The 16906-nt window shown below is 46.2% G+C and overlaps 1 protein-coding gene across 1 annotated transcript in view; it reads left to right on the top strand.

Annotated features, from left to right (window-relative positions):
- The window catches only part of Nhsl2 (NHS like 2), a 256229-nt gene that overhangs the window by 99116 nt on the left and 140207 nt on the right, over nt 1-16906 (top strand). Inside the window, exon 2 of the mRNA XM_085685137.2 lies at nt 4782-4850. Coding sequence (XP_085541263.1) covers nt 4782-4850 — 69 coding nt within the window. The remainder of the gene's footprint in view (nt 1-4781; nt 4851-16906) is intronic.

Raw genomic sequence — 16906 nt, 5'->3', positions numbered from 1 at the left:
TGTAGAATTACCTTAGCGGGAGGCTAAGGCTGGCCTGGATAGAAAGGCACTGCCCTAAGCGTGTTTGTCTCTGGCACCTAGTAGCACAATGCTCAATCAGAATGAAGCCATGAGATGATTTCGTAAGCGCTTATTCACACCATCCTGTTCTAGACAAGGAGGACAAAAAGGGACGGCCTCAGGGAGTTCGAACTCACAGTTCTAGTTGCCCCCTTATCCATGGGGTGCCGGCTCCGAGACACCTAGTAGGTGCCTGAATTGCTTTTCCTTTTATAAAGCCCTATGATGAGGCCCAACCAATACACTAGTCGCAGGAGGAGGTTAGCAATAACTAATAACGAAACAGAATCCTTATAACCAGAAACTGAAAAAAGAATTTAAAAACTGACAATTGTTATATCTGGAATTTTTACTTTAATGGTTTAGACTATAGTTGCCAGTGAGTAGGGGGAACTTCAGAAAGTGCAACCATGGGTGTGGTGTCGGGGCAACTGTGCTGTTGACAACTGGGGTCACACAGTTCTCTGCAGTGTGAAACTTCCCTTCACGTTGTGGAGCCCTCAATGCCCTGACTTCCTGGCCTGACATGGTAGTTGTGTTCTGGAGTCATCATAACAACCAGACACGCCTCTGCATGCTTACAGTTATTTCCAGGTGACAGAAGGGACACGCTCTGGCGACAGGTCACTTGTAAGGAACTTGCCAGTAGGGAGAGAAGGAGATACCTCTCCAACGTGAGATGCTAAGTCGGTGCTCTGTGTTGGCAGGCACATTGGTGCTATAGAATTGGCAGGTTGTGTTTGGGCCGCAGGTATAAAATGATCCTTAATTACTGGATCAGACTGGAAACCCACAAGACCACATGTGGTTCTGCCAAACTGGTTGGGGGCCAAGAAGCTTCATAAGCATGGCAGTTAGGGACCTGTTAGTGAGTTGATTACTTGGGAATTCCCAGAGGCAACTGGAACCCAGCCCCAGGGACAGGTGAGAGGCTGGGTAGGTGCCATTGGATGGGTGCACACTGTGGTGGAAATTGCCCTGGAGGCCTGAGCGCCACTAAAATGGCCACAGGTTAAGGTGTTAGCATTACAGGGAGCCCACCAGCTAGGACCACTCGGGCACAGTTTATAGCCAATTGAAAGTCTTCATGTCAGGCAGTTGGGATTACACTCAGGTATTTGGGACCCAAGTGTAGCCTTGAGTGTTTGGAATAAAGGGTTTTTAAATGTAAAAAAATGCACCCTGGTATCTCACTCGGCAGCCGCAGGGGAGGTCCGCACAAGCAGGCGGTTGAACAGAAGCTAAGACAAATTAGCTGGGGCATCTTGACCTCGGGTTCCTAGAATAGAGTTGGCTGATTTTCCACAGGATTCTCCACTAAGAGAGAAATTCAAGTTAAAACTGAAATGGCCTCAGCAAGAACCCAAGGTGGAGAAAGCACTGCACTGTCTTGCCCTGTCACACTGGCCCTGCTGTCTCTTCTCTGCCTCTTGCTTCCATTCTTGAGGGGGAGCATCCTCATCCAGGGCTTCAGCTTGTGTCAGGACCATGGCAATAGTATCCTGACTGGTCTCTTCTTCTGTTTCTGCCTTCTGGAATAATCATTTTAATTGTTCTGGGGATACAATTTAAGACTTCTCACAGCTGAACAAGCCATACACTCAGCCAAAGTTATCTTAAGTCCCGGTTTTCACTATGTCCTACCAACATTTACCAGTGCCTTGCCACCTGACTTCTAAGACATAGCCCTTGTCACCTGTCATTCTGACCAGCTGGCTGCAGTTAGCTTTTTTCAGGCTCCCTGGTACCAAACCTTGCGGCGTGGACACCCAACTCAAAGCCTACACTGCCCTTTTCTCCTCACGGTGTTGCCATCATTCAGTGCCCTTTGAACCTTTCTCACCGCAGAGTGAGTGATTGCTCAAGATTCAAGGCTCAACGGAAGTGTTTAGTCTTTAGGGGAAGCCTTCTCTAGTCCCTGAGACAAGCAATCACTCTCCCCATTCTGTGGTCTCTGCTAACTGGCGAGTTGCCTAAGAGCATCAGCCAGGCCTCATTTGGTTTTGCCATCTGTAACTGGAGACTGTTCGTTCATTTCCAGAGCACCCCGACCCAAATAATCACACAGAAACTATATAATTACAACACTGTTCAGCCAGTAGCTTAGGCATCTTCCTGGCTAACTCTTATGTCTTAAATTAACCCATTTCCCATTTCTATTAGTCTTAGTCTGTGTATTGCCATGAGGCTGTGGCCTACCAGTAAGAAAGGTTCCAGTGTTCCTGCGTCTTTCTCCTATGGCAGCTATATGGCATCTCTCTGACTCCACCTACTCTCTCTCTCTCTCTCTCTCTCTCTCTCTCTCTCTCTCTCTCCATATATATATATATATGTGTGTGTGTGTGTGTGTGTGTGTGTGTGTGTGTGTGTGTGTGTGTATTCCAGCCTGGCTATATTCTGTTCTACCATAGGCCAAAGCAACTTTATTCATTAACCATTAAGAGAAACACATATACAGAAGGACATCCCACATCAGCCATCGTCCTCAGTCCCCAGTGGGAAGGTGCAACTGACAGATAGAGTGACCCCAAACTGGACCTGAACTGGGCCAAGGGGTCTACTACATTTTTTCGGAAACTACTATATTTCGGGTGATGGCTTTTGAAAGAGCTAATGAAGGAAAGGACAAGATGGAGACCTAAGGCCAGGGACAGGGAGAGAGAGAGGGAGAGGGAGAGAGAGAGAGAGAGAGAGAGAGAGAGAGAGAGAGCAATAGAAAAAGGAAGAACCAGAAGGATAGAAAAGGAAAGGCAGGGGGCAGAGGCCCTTTAGCCGTGCACAGTCAGAGAGCACTCTGGTAGCACAGAGTGGGGTGAGGAAGGCCTGAGGTTCTGGAGATGAAAGCAGCTGCCGTGGCGGGTCAGCCAAGTACACAGTTATTAATGGGCATTAGTGCTCTTCGGTGGCAAGCAATTCACAGAAGCATGTCCTGCTAGGACCAAATGACAACCAACCAGGATGCCTCTTAGGAAAGAGCAGAAACAAGTATTGATCCAAAAGCTACCGAGCTCCTCAAAGAGCTCTCAGGGGCTCCAAGCCACTGGAACCCCAGAATTGCCTCACCCCACAAGTCTGGCTCTTGCCCAGAAAAGGTAGACACAGGGAGAGAAGAGACAAATTCTAAGCCTCCAGGATTCTAGGGCCTGTGCCCGACACATGTGACACACAGAGTTAATTTGACCCTTTCTGTGACTCTGGGAGGTAGAGAATGAACCCGTTTTTTAGATCAGAAAACTGAGGTCCCAGCCAGGTTCAGGATATTGCCTAAGGACACCCAGCCTGAGAGTGTTGGACCCAGGGTTCTAATGTAAGTTAGCCCTCCCTTGATGAGTGGGCCAAGGCCCAGAGCCTGGCAGCAATTTGATCTCCAGCTTTTCTGACTTTGGCTGTGGCGCTCCTTTCTTTGGATTGATTTATGTAAGTGTAAACAAAAGACCAGCAGTTTTTTCGAGCTTTGGAATGGGCCCCCAGAATCACGTGCTGTTTTCCACTTTCCAGCTGGGCACCTTTGTTTAGGGGTTCGTCAATTTGAAGCAGCATGTTTGACCCATGAATCTGCAGTGTGCACAGAAACACACGGGGTGCTTTTTGTCCTGAAACACACCCAAGTGTGGGAGCTTGCAGCCTGGGACCAGGCTTTCCATCCACTCCCTCTCAGCGACCTTACCAGTATATGATACTTCTGGTGCTTGCCTGGGCTCCCAGCCCACCCCCACCTTTTAATTTCTTTCAGATGTCGCCTCCACACTGTCCCCACTGTGGTCCATTGCTTTCGCTCAGTGGGTGATAGATGCCTTCTGTCTGTTGGCAGCTAGGAATGACAGGAAGCTGGACAGGGCAAATTGGGACAGCTTTTCTTGGAATTCTGATGTTGATGTGGTTAGCCTAGCCCATGTAGGAAGAGTGACTGGTGCCAGCCAGGGGCCCAGTGCAGGGGGCAAAGTGGCATGTAGCACTCTGTCTCTCCAGTAGGCGTTTGGCTTTGAGGTGGGACAAGTTAGCTAGAAGGCCCACGATGGCTGTTTTCTGGACTTGCTCTAGAGTCAGGAGTAGACTAGAACCCTTTGAGCTTCCAGCGTTGTGTGTCCTACATGAGTGGCAGTGTCAGGATAGGATGCTCCTGCGCGGGTGGCAGTGTCAGGATGCTCTTGCTACACCGAGACCTTTTGAAACCTTGGGGGCAATAGAACTCTCTTTAATTCATACAATGACCTGGAGAGGAAAAAGACACTGATCTTGGGTTGGGGCTTATTGATCTTGGATTGGTGATCTTAGTGGGGCAGGACACCTCAGAAACACCTTCAGAGGAAGGATAAGAGAAGATGGACAAATATGAGAAAAGCAAATGATATACATGTTTGAAATTCTGTACAGTGAATATGTGCAAATAAAAATGAAGTATATTGAGAATCTGAGCTGACTGTAGTCACTTGGGCCTATAAAACCAGCAGTTAGCAGACCAAAGCAAAAATATTTTCAGTTTAAGGCCAGCCTGGGCTACACAGCAAGATCCTGGCTCAAAATTAAACAAAAACCAAATCTAAACAACAAAGCATGTAACTGCTTCTTCCCACCCTCTGTGAGGAGAAGATCGCCTGCAGGAGTGGGGTGCAGTCAGCACAGAGGAGTGGGGTGCAGTCAGCACAGAGACCCTGCACAGAAAGCGCTTGGGGAAGCAATGGCCTCGCCTCACTTTGCTTGGTTTTCTCTTGTCCTTACAGGTGCCTGCCACTGGGTGAATGGAATTCGCAACCAGAGGGCAAGGGAGCTTGTGGATGCAGCCAGCACAGGTCAGTTACAAGGACCAAACTGGATACAGGAGGGTAGAGACTGTATGGAGGAGTAAGGAGAAAATGGCCAGGCAAACTGCCTGTCTTGGGAGCTGGCTTCTCCACTCCTGACTCCCTCTGAGGTGCTGATTTCTCAGTGAGACCTTCTCTGGCGACATTTCTCCAATGGCCTCACACCCTTTTCCCATTGCTGCTCTTAATAATAGCACTTAATGCTACCCATCAACTAAGTTCCTCATTTAGCTTGTCCGTTGCTTACTCTCCCAGTAGAGCAGGGCAAGGACTTTGTTTTGAACATCACTATTGGTGCCATCTGGCACATAGTAGGTACTCCACAAATGGTGAATTAAATAATTGAAAGGACGCACAGGCTGGGGCCGCCCAAGGTGAGTCCGTCCTTAGCCTTATGTGCTGGGTTGTAGGCATCCGGCCTTTACTCCCACCTGGTGCTATTGATTTCTTCCAAAAGGCGCAGCACCTGCCATGTCTGAAGGTCTGAAGGTGGGGAGGCCTTTGCTGCTCCCAGGATTGTGGCTGTGTGACACTTTGTTGACCATAGTCCTCTAGAAGATGTGGTTATGTTGTCTGCGGTGTAATATTTAAGTGGTTGTGAGCAACAGTGGGACACTGGCTCTTCCTCGGGGACAGCTTCAGCTGCTGGTGGGCCTGTTTCGAAAAGAGGAGGATCAGATCCACTTCTTTCAGGTTCAAGGGCAGGGAGCTGGGAGCTATGTCCCTGGCTACCATGCTGATGAAACATGCCAAATGCAGGTGAGCAGCCCGGATTTGGATTCCTAGAACACTGCAGGGATGCTTTTATAGCACAAATAATATGAATATATTCTCAGCAGTGTTTGTGTTGTTCCAGTGCTGGTGATGGAACCCAGGGCCTTGTGCACACTAGACAATCGCTCTGCCACTGAGCTGAACCACTAGCCCATGAATACATTCTTATTGTAATCAAAACCAAAGCAGCTACTTTTAAAATCCGGTGTCCACCCTGATCCCCAGAGGTGGCCACTGTTCCTGGTGTGGAGTGCTTGCCTTCTTTTGGGTCTTCGTCTCTGTGTATAGCTTGGTTTTACGTGGAAACTTGAAAACAGTCAATCGATGGTGCACTAAACAGTGATCGGCAACTTCCTTTTTTTCACTTAACATTATGTCTTGGGAACCTCTGTGTCAGGATGCGCGTTTAACTCACCGTTCTCATAAATAAGCGTTTTATTTTTTTTAATCATTGTAGAGTAACATGCCATTACAAAAATACTACAGGTGCTCTTTGCCCAGCTTTTCTCTATGGTTAGAAATCCAGAATAACATACAAGCAGAATGCTGAGACCAACTGCCACAAAATAGCACTGCCACACTACCAGGCCGTGCCTACCCAATGCCTATTTAACCCCATTGATCCTTTATTTTATTTTTGCATTCATTTGTGTATGCGCGCGCGTGCACGCACTCATGCCCGAGTGTGTGCACACACGTCCATGCACACGCATATTAATGTGCCTGATCAAGTCATAGTGTGAAAGTCAGAGGACAGTTTTCAGGAGCTACTTCTCCCCTTCCACCATGAGGGGCTGGGGTGGCACCCAGGTCATCTGGCTCAGTGGCACCTTTACCCTCTGAGCCATTTCACCAGCTCCACCATTTTTTCTTTTATTTCATTGACTATATTGTACATTATAGTATAGTACCTAAAGATGTTTTCATGCAAGTCTATGTTATACATTGAACACGTTTCCCATACTCTGTCCCCACCTTCATATTTGTCAGCTTTGTGAAAGCTTCACTTCTAGTTCCATGTCGTATGCACATAAATGATTGCATGTATCTATATAAAACCTAGGAATCACGAATGAGAGGAAACATATGATATTTGTCTAAGGCTCTCTTAATTTGCTTAATATAAGTATCGCCCCTTGGATCGATTTTCCTGCAAAGGATAATAACAACTTTGACCCATTTCTTGAATTCGGTCGTTTCAACAAAATTAGGTTAAAAAAATGCAATCATATATCATGTGACCTTTAGGGATTTCTTTTCATTGCCACCATTAGCTAGAGCAGCGGTTCTCAGCCAGTGGGTCGTGAGTCCTTTGGGGGGTCATATATCAGACACCCTGCATATCAGATATTTACATTGAGATTTATAATAGTAGCAAAATTACCGTTATAAAGTAGCCATGAAATCACTTAATGAGAAGGAGTCACCCCAACCTGAGAAACTGTAGTAAATGGTCACAGCATCGGAAAGGTTGGGAACCGCGGCTCTAGAGCGTCATCCTCGAACTCATCACATTTGGCAATGCTCTGTTTCATTCAGTGTTTGTTTATTTGTACAACAACCCTCCTTTGTTTTGCCAAGTAGCTTTCTGTGATTCCCACAGATCACAGAAAGTGTCCATTTACGCATTGGAGGGCATCTGTGGTGTCTCCTGGGCGTGGCTTTTACGACTAACATTGCTATGGGAATTTGCCTAGCAGCTTTTTCGTGGACTTAAGCTTTCCTTTCTATGGGACAGATGCCCAAGAGTGCAGTTGCTGGATCATATGGTACTTGTATGTTTAGTTTTTTTTTTAATTAAAGAATCCGCCAAACTGATTTTCCAGAATGCTCTACCATTTGCGTTCCCACCAGTTGTGTCCGAGGGATCCGATTTCCAGACACTTTCATCAGCATTTGGTGGTGTCGCTTTTTAGTAAACTTTAAGTATTCAGTGAGGTGTGGGGTGATGTTTCACTGGGGTTTTAATTTGCATTTCCCTGGTGGTTCCTGAGGCTGAGCATCTCATGGACTGATGTGAAAACCATGTCTCCTCTTCGGTATATGCCTATTTATGTCTTTAGCTCATTTTCAGCCTGGGCTGTTTGAATGTTTAACCACAGAATTTTCAGAATTCTTTTTGCATTCTAGATTCAAATGCTTTGTGGGACATATGTTTGGCAAATATTTCCCCTAGCGTTTAACTTTTGAAAAATTCTCTCAGTAGGGTCTTCCACAGGAAAAAGTTTTGACTTTGATGAAGTGCAATTAATTAATTCTTCTGTAAATCCTTTTGAGTTAGAGTCTGTAGCCCAAGCAGGCCTTGAACTCCAGATCCTCCTGTCTCGACCTCTTGCTGGCAGGCACTACAGGCCTGTGCCCCAACTCCCAGCTACGAACGAGTTTTGATGATCAAAAATGTGAACTGGTTTATATGGCCAGCTGTAGATTTCAAGATGAATTTCCCTTCTTTTCTTATTTTTCAAAGATTTTTAAAGTTTACCATGAGTATAAGAGTTTATCAGATGGTTTTCTGCACTAATAATTGACATGATTTTTTTCTTCTTTAATATGTTAATATGGCGGATTACATCAATTGTGTAGAATTAGTATAGAATTCTTTGAGCAGTTGGAGGAATTTCCCAATAAATCTATTGGATCTTGATATTTCTTTTGGGGATGGTCAAGACAGGGTTTCTCTGTGTAACAGCTCTGACTGTCCTGCAACTCTCTTTGTAGACCTTAAACTCACAGAGATCCACCTGCCTCTGCCTCCCAGGCACTGAGTTTAAAGGCGTGCACCACTACCACCCAGTGGATCTTAATATTTCTGTTTTAAATTTTAAGCTCATTTCTCTTCTTTCTTTCTTTCTTTCTTTCTTTCTTTCTTTCTTTCTTTCTTTCTTTCTTTCTTTCTTTCTTTCTAGATCAGGGACAATTTTATTAAAACTTAAAAGAAAACTGTAGGTCAGGCAAGCTGCAAACCTCAGCAACTTCCCAGAGGAGGAGACTGAGGGTGGGGGCAGCAAAGCTGGGCATGGAGATCAGCCATATGGCAGCCGGCAGCCACATGGTGGGACAGGGGCTTTACAGAAAGACTAAAGAAGTCCAGTGTGTTAGGGGATTTATGTTTTTCTGAGTAATTCAGAAAAGTGGGCTGACTTAGAAAACAGTGTGGTTATGCTCTATAAGAGACTGCAGTAGGGAATTCTGGGAAGGAAAAGTACAATGTCTCATTAAAGGGATAATTATTCCTCCTATTTCTCTAGCATGGCTTATAGTGATCCTGACTTCCTAGGAGTGATCTACCAGAGGGATGGTCTCTTGGCCAGGTAATTGACCCCGCCAATTGGAATGCTAGGTCTCCATCCAGGCTAGAGATTCTACTCTCTTGATCAGAAAGGATTTCCTTTAATGGGACCTTTATTGCTATTCTAACACCCCTCCATGAAGAGGCAACCCTAAAATCATTAGGAAATAGACTGAAAATGGAGAACAGAACACATTTGCACCATGAAAACTTAGAGTTGCAGTTCCAAAACTGTCCACTAGAAGGGGTCAGTGTCTAGACTGGAAGATCTCAGTGTTCTTAATGGCTGCAGAGGTTTTCAAATCTATTTCTTATTAGGTAGATTTTGGGGGTCTGTGCTTTTTTAAAAAACTGGTCCATTTTATCCAAGTTACCACTGTACAGTTTCTCCCAGCATCCTAGATGTCTACTGCTGTGTCCATTCCACAATCCATTAGGTACCATGGATTTAGTACTTCGTGCAGTGAATCAGCTTTCATTCCATTTTCTCTAAAGTGTTTTTTGCATTCCTTATGAATGCTCCCTGATTTTAAAATGGGTTTGTTAAATTCAATGAATAATTCCTGTGGAGATTTAGCTGGAGGAGCAGTGAGTTCATAGACGACTTTAAGGAGACGCGGCGGTCTTGCTCCCGTCAGGCAACCTTTCCTCCATTATGGAGACCACTGGAGCCCGCATGAAAGGCAGCCAGGTCTAAGGAACACACATAGCCCACCTCCCTGACCTACGCCCACACTCACCATCACCCTGTTTGTGTCTGCTTCTGAAGGCCTGATCTTCAGGCTCCAGAAGTTAAATATTTATTTTAAATCTTTAACAGGCTGTGGAAACTTAGTCTACTGCTCAGTGATACTCCCAAGTAGAGACGATACCTCCTTTCCCTGATTTGAAAGAAACAGAAAGCGTGATCAAGTGCGTAGTCAAGCACTGTCAGGAGACAGTGGGGTGGTGCTTTTCTAGGTAGAGCTCAGGCTGCCAGCCAGTCGGGATGTGGGGAGTGAGAATACCAGTGGGTGCGGAAACATGAGCGAATACTCTTATCTAACTTTCTCTCGTGGCTCCAGAGCAGCAGGTCCTCAACCTGTGGGTTGGGACCCCCTTGGCAAACCTCTGTCTCCAAAAGTATGTACATCACAATCCCGTTTTGGTTGCGAGCCTAACCTTTAGTGACTGAGCCATCTCTCCAGCCCTACAGTAGCAAGATCACAGTTAGGAAGTAATAATGAAAATAGGTGTGTGCTTGGGGGTCACCGCATGAGGAACTATATTAAAGAGTCACAGCATTAGCAAGGTTGAGAACCCCTGCTCTGGAGCCACACTGTCTGCCCAGCGCCATGTCTGTTCAGTGGCGCGGCTAGCAGCAGGTACTCGTTGGGAAGTCAAACCGGCCTTGATGCCTGGCTCAGGGTAGAGGTGTCTGAATGACTTGAGGGGCTCACTCAGGTGCAAACCTTAGGGCTGCAAAGACATTCAGCATCACGGTGAAGCAGCTGATGCTAGCCACAGCCCTCCACACTTTCCCACAGGGGACAGTAGGGACCAGGCTAGGGTTTCTATGGTTTCCGCAAATGCTGTCTGGGCAAGCAGCTCTGCCCTGACCTATGTTTCATTCAGCCCACGGGATGGGCACTGCTCTCACCAGTCTGGATTCTCTTCCCCAAGGTTATGGTCTCCAAAGCAGAGGTGGAGCCTGAGCTGCAGGGGCTGCTCTGTGGTTTTTAGCATCTAACAAAATCAGCAATATATCACTACTATAGAAACAAAACAGGCCGTGGCAAACACCAGAGGCAGGGGCAAAGGCGATGTGGACTGTAACTGAATCATTTTCTATCTTCTTCTGGACCTCGGAGCCATACCCACTTTTGGGCTCACGTTCTTGACTCAACTGCAGATGAAGGTTACCAAGGTTCCAGGGTCACCTTAGGGACCTCTCCTTCCCACCTGTTCCAATTTCTGGTGCATGTCCCCTATCCACAGTTCCTGCCACTGTCCCCTGTCCCTTTTTGTTTTGTTTTAGAGCAGGATCTCACTATGTAGCTCTGGCTGGCCTGAAACTCACGGAGACCTACCTGCCTCTACCTCCCAAGTGCTAGGATTAAAGGCATGCGCTAATATGCCCAGCTCTGTTCCCTGCTCCTTAACCCCAAAACGTTTTACACCCTTTACACACTCAAGCCCCTCCCCTATCTGCCTTTCTCATTAAGTGCTATTTTACAGCTTTCCTTTTGTTTCTAAAATGGAAAATGTTTGTTATAATGCTCGAATTTCAAAGTCCCGTATGACGTCATGGTCTAACTGACCCTTCCTGAATGTTTCTGGTGCCTGTGTAGGGTGCAATTTGATGTTGTAGAAAGCGCATCTCACCGTGAACTTTGGAGACACACACGACTGAGTCATGTAGCCCCTCCCCTACTCCTTAGCGGTTTGATGTCTGCCTTCACCCCGACTTTCTCTGGCCCTCACTCAGTCCCTGTTCCCATTAGGAGTTGTAATGAATCGATGCGGGGGAACAGGGGGCGGGGGAATCTCAGCGCGATGGGGTTCATATAGAACGGGAGCATGGGAGGGCAGAGCAGGTGCTGCCGTCAAGGCTCAAGGTCCCCAGGCTGGTTTGCGTGAGCAGAGAAGCTTGGCTCGGCTCCGCGCGTCACCAGGCGCGTGCGGAGGCGGCTAACAGGCGGGAGAGGCGGGCGGTGAGTCATGATCCCCAAGCACCTCCGGAACTGGAGGCTGCTAGGCGGACTCACTGCCCCCACTGCCGAGCTCCTAGGGGCAGGCAAGCGGCAGCAAGGCCCGATACAGGGCAGCAGAGGGCGCTGCGGTGCAGTCGTTGGCATTCCACACCGAGAAGGCTGGAGCTGCCTCTGGATGGAAAGGGTGCAGCGCCGGCCCAGGGGCGGGGCGAGTGGAAAGTGATTGTCAGGGCAGCCTTGATTTTTTTTTTTATTACTTAAAAAAAAAAATACCAATCCAAATTCCCACTCCCTCCCCTCCTCCTGATGTTTTTTAAGAGAAAGGAAGTGTACTTGAGGATGATTCATCCCTGTACTGAGTGATGGAGCTATGGACCCCCTGCAGGAGAATGCCCTTCTTGCTAGGCCCACGCTGTCTAAAGCTGACAGCATTCTCTCCGCAGACAGGGTCTCTGATAGAGCTGGTTACCTCTTTTCAAAATGGATCTGCCCAGGGGACCCAGCCTGCGATCTTCTTTCCTCTGATGAATGGCACTTGAGGGAAGTGGCCTAAGATTTGAGCTGACAGTAATGCAGGGCAAGAGAAAGTGCTCTACTTACGGGGGACCAGTTTTGCTGTCGTTTTTTCTGTCTTGAGATGCTGTGTGTGACCTTGGGCTTTTTTGCTCAGGATAGACCCCCAGAGCCTTGTGTATGCTAGATAAGTGTTGTTTCACCGAGCAGGACCCCCAACACCAAACTTTAGATCACTATTCGTTCATTCAGAAAGTGTTCACAGTGCAGAGAAGGTAGGAAGCCAAATGTGAGAACAATGACCCTTGAGCAGAAAGCAGCTTCTGCTTGACGCAGGACTGTGCACCCGAGTGGTCTGTAACGTTTACTGAGCAGGTAAAAGCAAGGACTTCATGCTGCCCACTGGAACAGAGTTGCCTTGGTCACTGATGCATCCCGAGGGCATACAATAGCTACTGACACGTAATAGGCATTCATTTGTCAAATGATAACGAAATGCCTTGAGTGTTTTGCGGGCTCAGAAGAGGGCATGGAACCCAGAAGAGTACATGATGAAGACATCAGCTGAGCAGATCGTGGTCAGATGGACGGCAATTCAGAAACGGGCCTTGGCAATGTGCAGAGTTCACCTCCTTGTGCCTCGGTTCCCTCGCTCAAGGAGAAAAGCATAGAGATGACTCGGAAGTCTCTCAGATTCTTCCAGCTCTAAGACTGCTTCAGAAATGACCCCAGGAACGTAGGTTAGGCCCTGTCCAGAGCTGTTCAGCTGTTCGGCTGGGCAGGCAGAGGTTTTGACCTCTAACTCAGGCTGTCTTCAGATTACAAGCTTGGCTATCCTCCATGCTCCTCCCTCCCTCACACTGTCTTCCCTCCAACTCCCACAGAATAAATTATCTATGACACGAAAGTCTGCACTTGTTTGTGTTTTGCCATGAGTTTTCTTTGTATTAATTTGTTTCAAAATAAAGTCTTTGTTATTTGAAGATTTTATACTAACACAGTTTTGTTGTAGAAAAACAAGTCAGCACTTTTGTGCTAAGAATAAAATAAAATCCAAACATAATTTCACCATCCGGTGCAGCTTTTGGATTTTTGGAAGGCCTTCATTAAAATTCGCACACACAGGCACTCATCCAGGTATAACTGGCGCAGGGTGAGTCTTCTGTGTCTAATGAACTTTCTCTGAGGTCAGCTCTGTTTCCACACCACTGTATGGATACTCCCCTAGGCCTTCAGTTGGGTTGGGGTTCCCTTCTATTTTGAGGGCCACCGAGACAGTGTTGAACTCCTTGCTGTGGGGGAGAGCTAGGAAAGGATGCTTAGGAACCTATTGCCCCACTTGTCCAAGGGGGAGCCCTAAAACAAGCCCATAACCGTGGCTGACTAAGATTTTTCTCAGCTTATTTAAAGCTTCAATGTAAATACAAGGACTCTCTGCTGTCTTTAGTCTTTGCTTTTCAGTGTGTGTCCAGTGACATAAATAGCAAAGTCTTAGAAGGTGGCTTGTATGTCAGAGATTGGGAGACACAGCCATGGATGGTGCACTCCAGGGGCAGAGGCAGGAGGATCCACAAGTTCCAGGTCAAATAAGGCTACATAGCCAGACCCTGTCTCAAATCATGCAAACAAACAAGAAGGATTATGACATAAAATGTAGATTCTGTTGCTTTAATAATTTTATTTTTTGAGATAGGGTCTTCCTGTATAGCCCAACTGGCCTTGAACTTGCGATCCTCCTGCATCAGCCCCTGGAGTGTGAGGACTGCAGGCACATACCACCATACCTGACCATACTGTGTTTTATAAGGTCTGGAGCAGAATATAAAAACTTCCATTTTATTTTTTTATGTTTTTATTGAGTGGTTGTTTGTTGATTTATTTTTTTTTTAAGAAAATAGTGTCTCGGGCTGGAGAGACGGCTCAGAGGTTAGGAGAACTGACTGCTGTTCCGGAGGTCCTGAGTTCAATTCCCAGCCACCACATGATGGCTCACACCCATCTATAATGAGATCTGGTGCCCAGAACACTATATACATAATAAATAAATTTAAAAAAAGAAAGAAAATGGTGTCTCATACTATATTCCAGGCTGGGCTGGAACACATTGCAAGCCTCCTGCCTCGGCCTCCTAAGTGCTAGGATTTCAGGTATGAGTCACCATGCCTAGCTTATTGTGAGACAGGGTCTGGCTAAGGTGCCTCGGCTGCTTTCACTCCTGGGACCCAAGGATCCTTCTGCCAGAGCCTCCAGAGTAGCTGGGACGGCAGGTGCACAGCTACACTTCACATTGCCTAATAAGCTTTCAAGATGTGGCGGTGATACTTCCGGTCTACAGACCACACTTTATTCATTTATTTTCCATTTTTTGTTTTTATTGAGCTATACATTTTTGTCCACTCCCTTTCTTCCTCTCCCCTTCCCTTCTACCCTCTCCCATGGTCCCCATGCTCCCAATTTACTCAGGAGATCCTGTCTACTTCCCATGAAGATTAGATCCATGTATGTCTCTCTTAGGGTCCTCACTGTTATCTATGTTCTCTGGGATTGTGCATTGTAGGTTGGTTTCCTTTTGCTTTATGTCTAAAAGCCACTTATGAGGGAGTACATATGCTATTTATCTTTCTGGATCTGGGTTACCTCACTCAAGGTGATGTTTTCTAGCTCCATCCATTTGCCTGCAAATTTCAAGATGTCATTGCTCTTTTCTGCTGTGTAGTACTCCATTGTGTAAATGTACGACTTTTCCTTATCCATTCTTTGGTTGAGGGGCATTTAGGTTGTTTCCAGGTTCTGACTATGACAAACATTGCTGCTATGAACATAGTTGAGCACATGTCCTTGTGGCACGATTGAGCATCCTTTGGATATATACCCAAAAGTGGTATTACCGGGTTTTGAGGAAGATTGTTTCCTAATTTTCTGAGAAATCTCCACATTGATATCCAAAGGGGCTGTACCAGCTTGCACTCCCACCAGCAATGCAGAAGTGTTCCCTTTTCCCCACAGCCTCTCCAGCATAAGTTGTCATCAGTGTTTTTGATCTTGGCCGTGCTTATAGGTATAAGATGGAATCTCAGAGTTGTTTTGATTTGCATTTCTCTGATGACTAAGGATGTTGAGCATTTCCTTAAGTGTCTTTCAGCCATTTTAGATTCCTCTGTTGAGAGTTCTCTGTTTAAGTCTGTGCCCCCCCCTTTTTAAATGAGATTATTTGTTCTTCTGATGACCAAATACAAACAATTTCTCGAGTTTTTGTATATTTTGGAGATCAGACCTCTGTCTGATGTGGGGTTGGTGAAATTATTTTCCCTTTCTGTAGGCTGTCGTTTTGTGTTGTTGACCATGTCCTTTGCTTTACAGAAGCTTCTCGGTTTCAGGAGGTCCCATTTATTTGTTGTTGCTCTCAGTGTCTGTGCTACTGGGGTTTTCTTTAGAAAAAGTTCTCCTGTGCCAATGTGTTCAGGTGTACTTCCCACTTTCTTTTCTTCTATGAGGTTTGGTGTGGCTGGCTTTATGTTGAGGTCTTTGATGTATTTGGATTTGAGTTTTGTGCATGGTGATAGATATGGGTCTATTTTCATTCTTCTACATGTTGATATCCAGTTATGCCAGCACCACTTGTTGAATATGCTTTCTTCTTTTCATTTGATATTTTTTGCTTCTTTGCCAAAAATCAGGTGTTTGTAGGAGTGTGGATTGATATCTGGGTCTTCAGCTTGGTTTCACTACAGACTACACTTTAAACAACAGGGCTCTTTATTAAGATGTGTCCAACCTACAGCCTAGCAGCTTAACTTTCAACCAAGGATAACTGTGAATGTGGCCCAACCCAAAGCCATAAAGTACTTAAGACATTTGGAGTTTTTGTTAATTTTTTTACATGGTTCTTAAGGTTGAACTTTGTAAATGACAACATCATACCCCAGTATCAAACGGTTGGACATGCCTTTTAGATTCCTTTGTTCTTGTCTTCCCTGGAGGTGAAGGAACAGTGGAAACCTGAGCACTCTACCAACGTTAGAGTATGTAGGCATGCACACACACACACACACACACACACACACACACACACACACACCATTGAGGTCTATGTTCTGGGTGTTTGGTGTGTGTTTGCTAAGTGAATATAGAGAATCAAAGGTTGAGCAGACTTAAAGTGACACTCCTTCTTCTCCAATGACTTGCTCACTTCAGTGGCAATATTGTCAGCTTCCTGGTCACCAAATGGAATCAGGTTGACAGGTGCCCTGGCTCTGCCTTCCCTTTATCAGTGTTTTCTGTTCCCACACATGTCTCGTCTGTCTCCTGCCTTCTTGTTTCTGGTCCCTTTCCTGATGGGTTTAGAATCACTGGCTGTACAAGCGCCCGAGAAAAGTAGGTGGGCAGAGAAAGAGAGCTTGTCCTCGGGGCTAGGTGGGGCCTTAAACCTCCCTTACAAGGTATGCTGGTCTATGAGGCTGAAACAGGTTCAGGTACCAGGACAAGGTCTCATAGCAAGAAAGTGATGAGCCGAGATTGGGATTCAAACACATCTCACTCCAAAACCTCCCCCTGGAGTGCAGAATCCCTTCTCTCTTACATTGAATACGGGTAGGTGAGTAGTCTAAGGTCAGTCACAGGGTCGCAGATAGAATTAATACGGGAAAGTCCTTTCAGACATTGAAACTAAATTTTCATTGGATAATCTGTCTATTCAGAAGCTTTAGAGACATCTTCTTACCTGTAGACTAGAGTGGACGCTTTTGATTCTGATAACCAAGGTCCTCCATGGTCCC

The sequence above is a fragment of the Myodes glareolus genome, chromosome X (assembly GCF_982192425.1).
Source record: "Myodes glareolus chromosome X, mMyoGla1.1, whole genome shotgun sequence".
Taxonomy (NCBI): domain Eukaryota; kingdom Metazoa; phylum Chordata; class Mammalia; order Rodentia; family Cricetidae; genus Myodes; species Myodes glareolus.
This window is presented reverse-complemented; position numbering and strand designations above follow the sequence as displayed.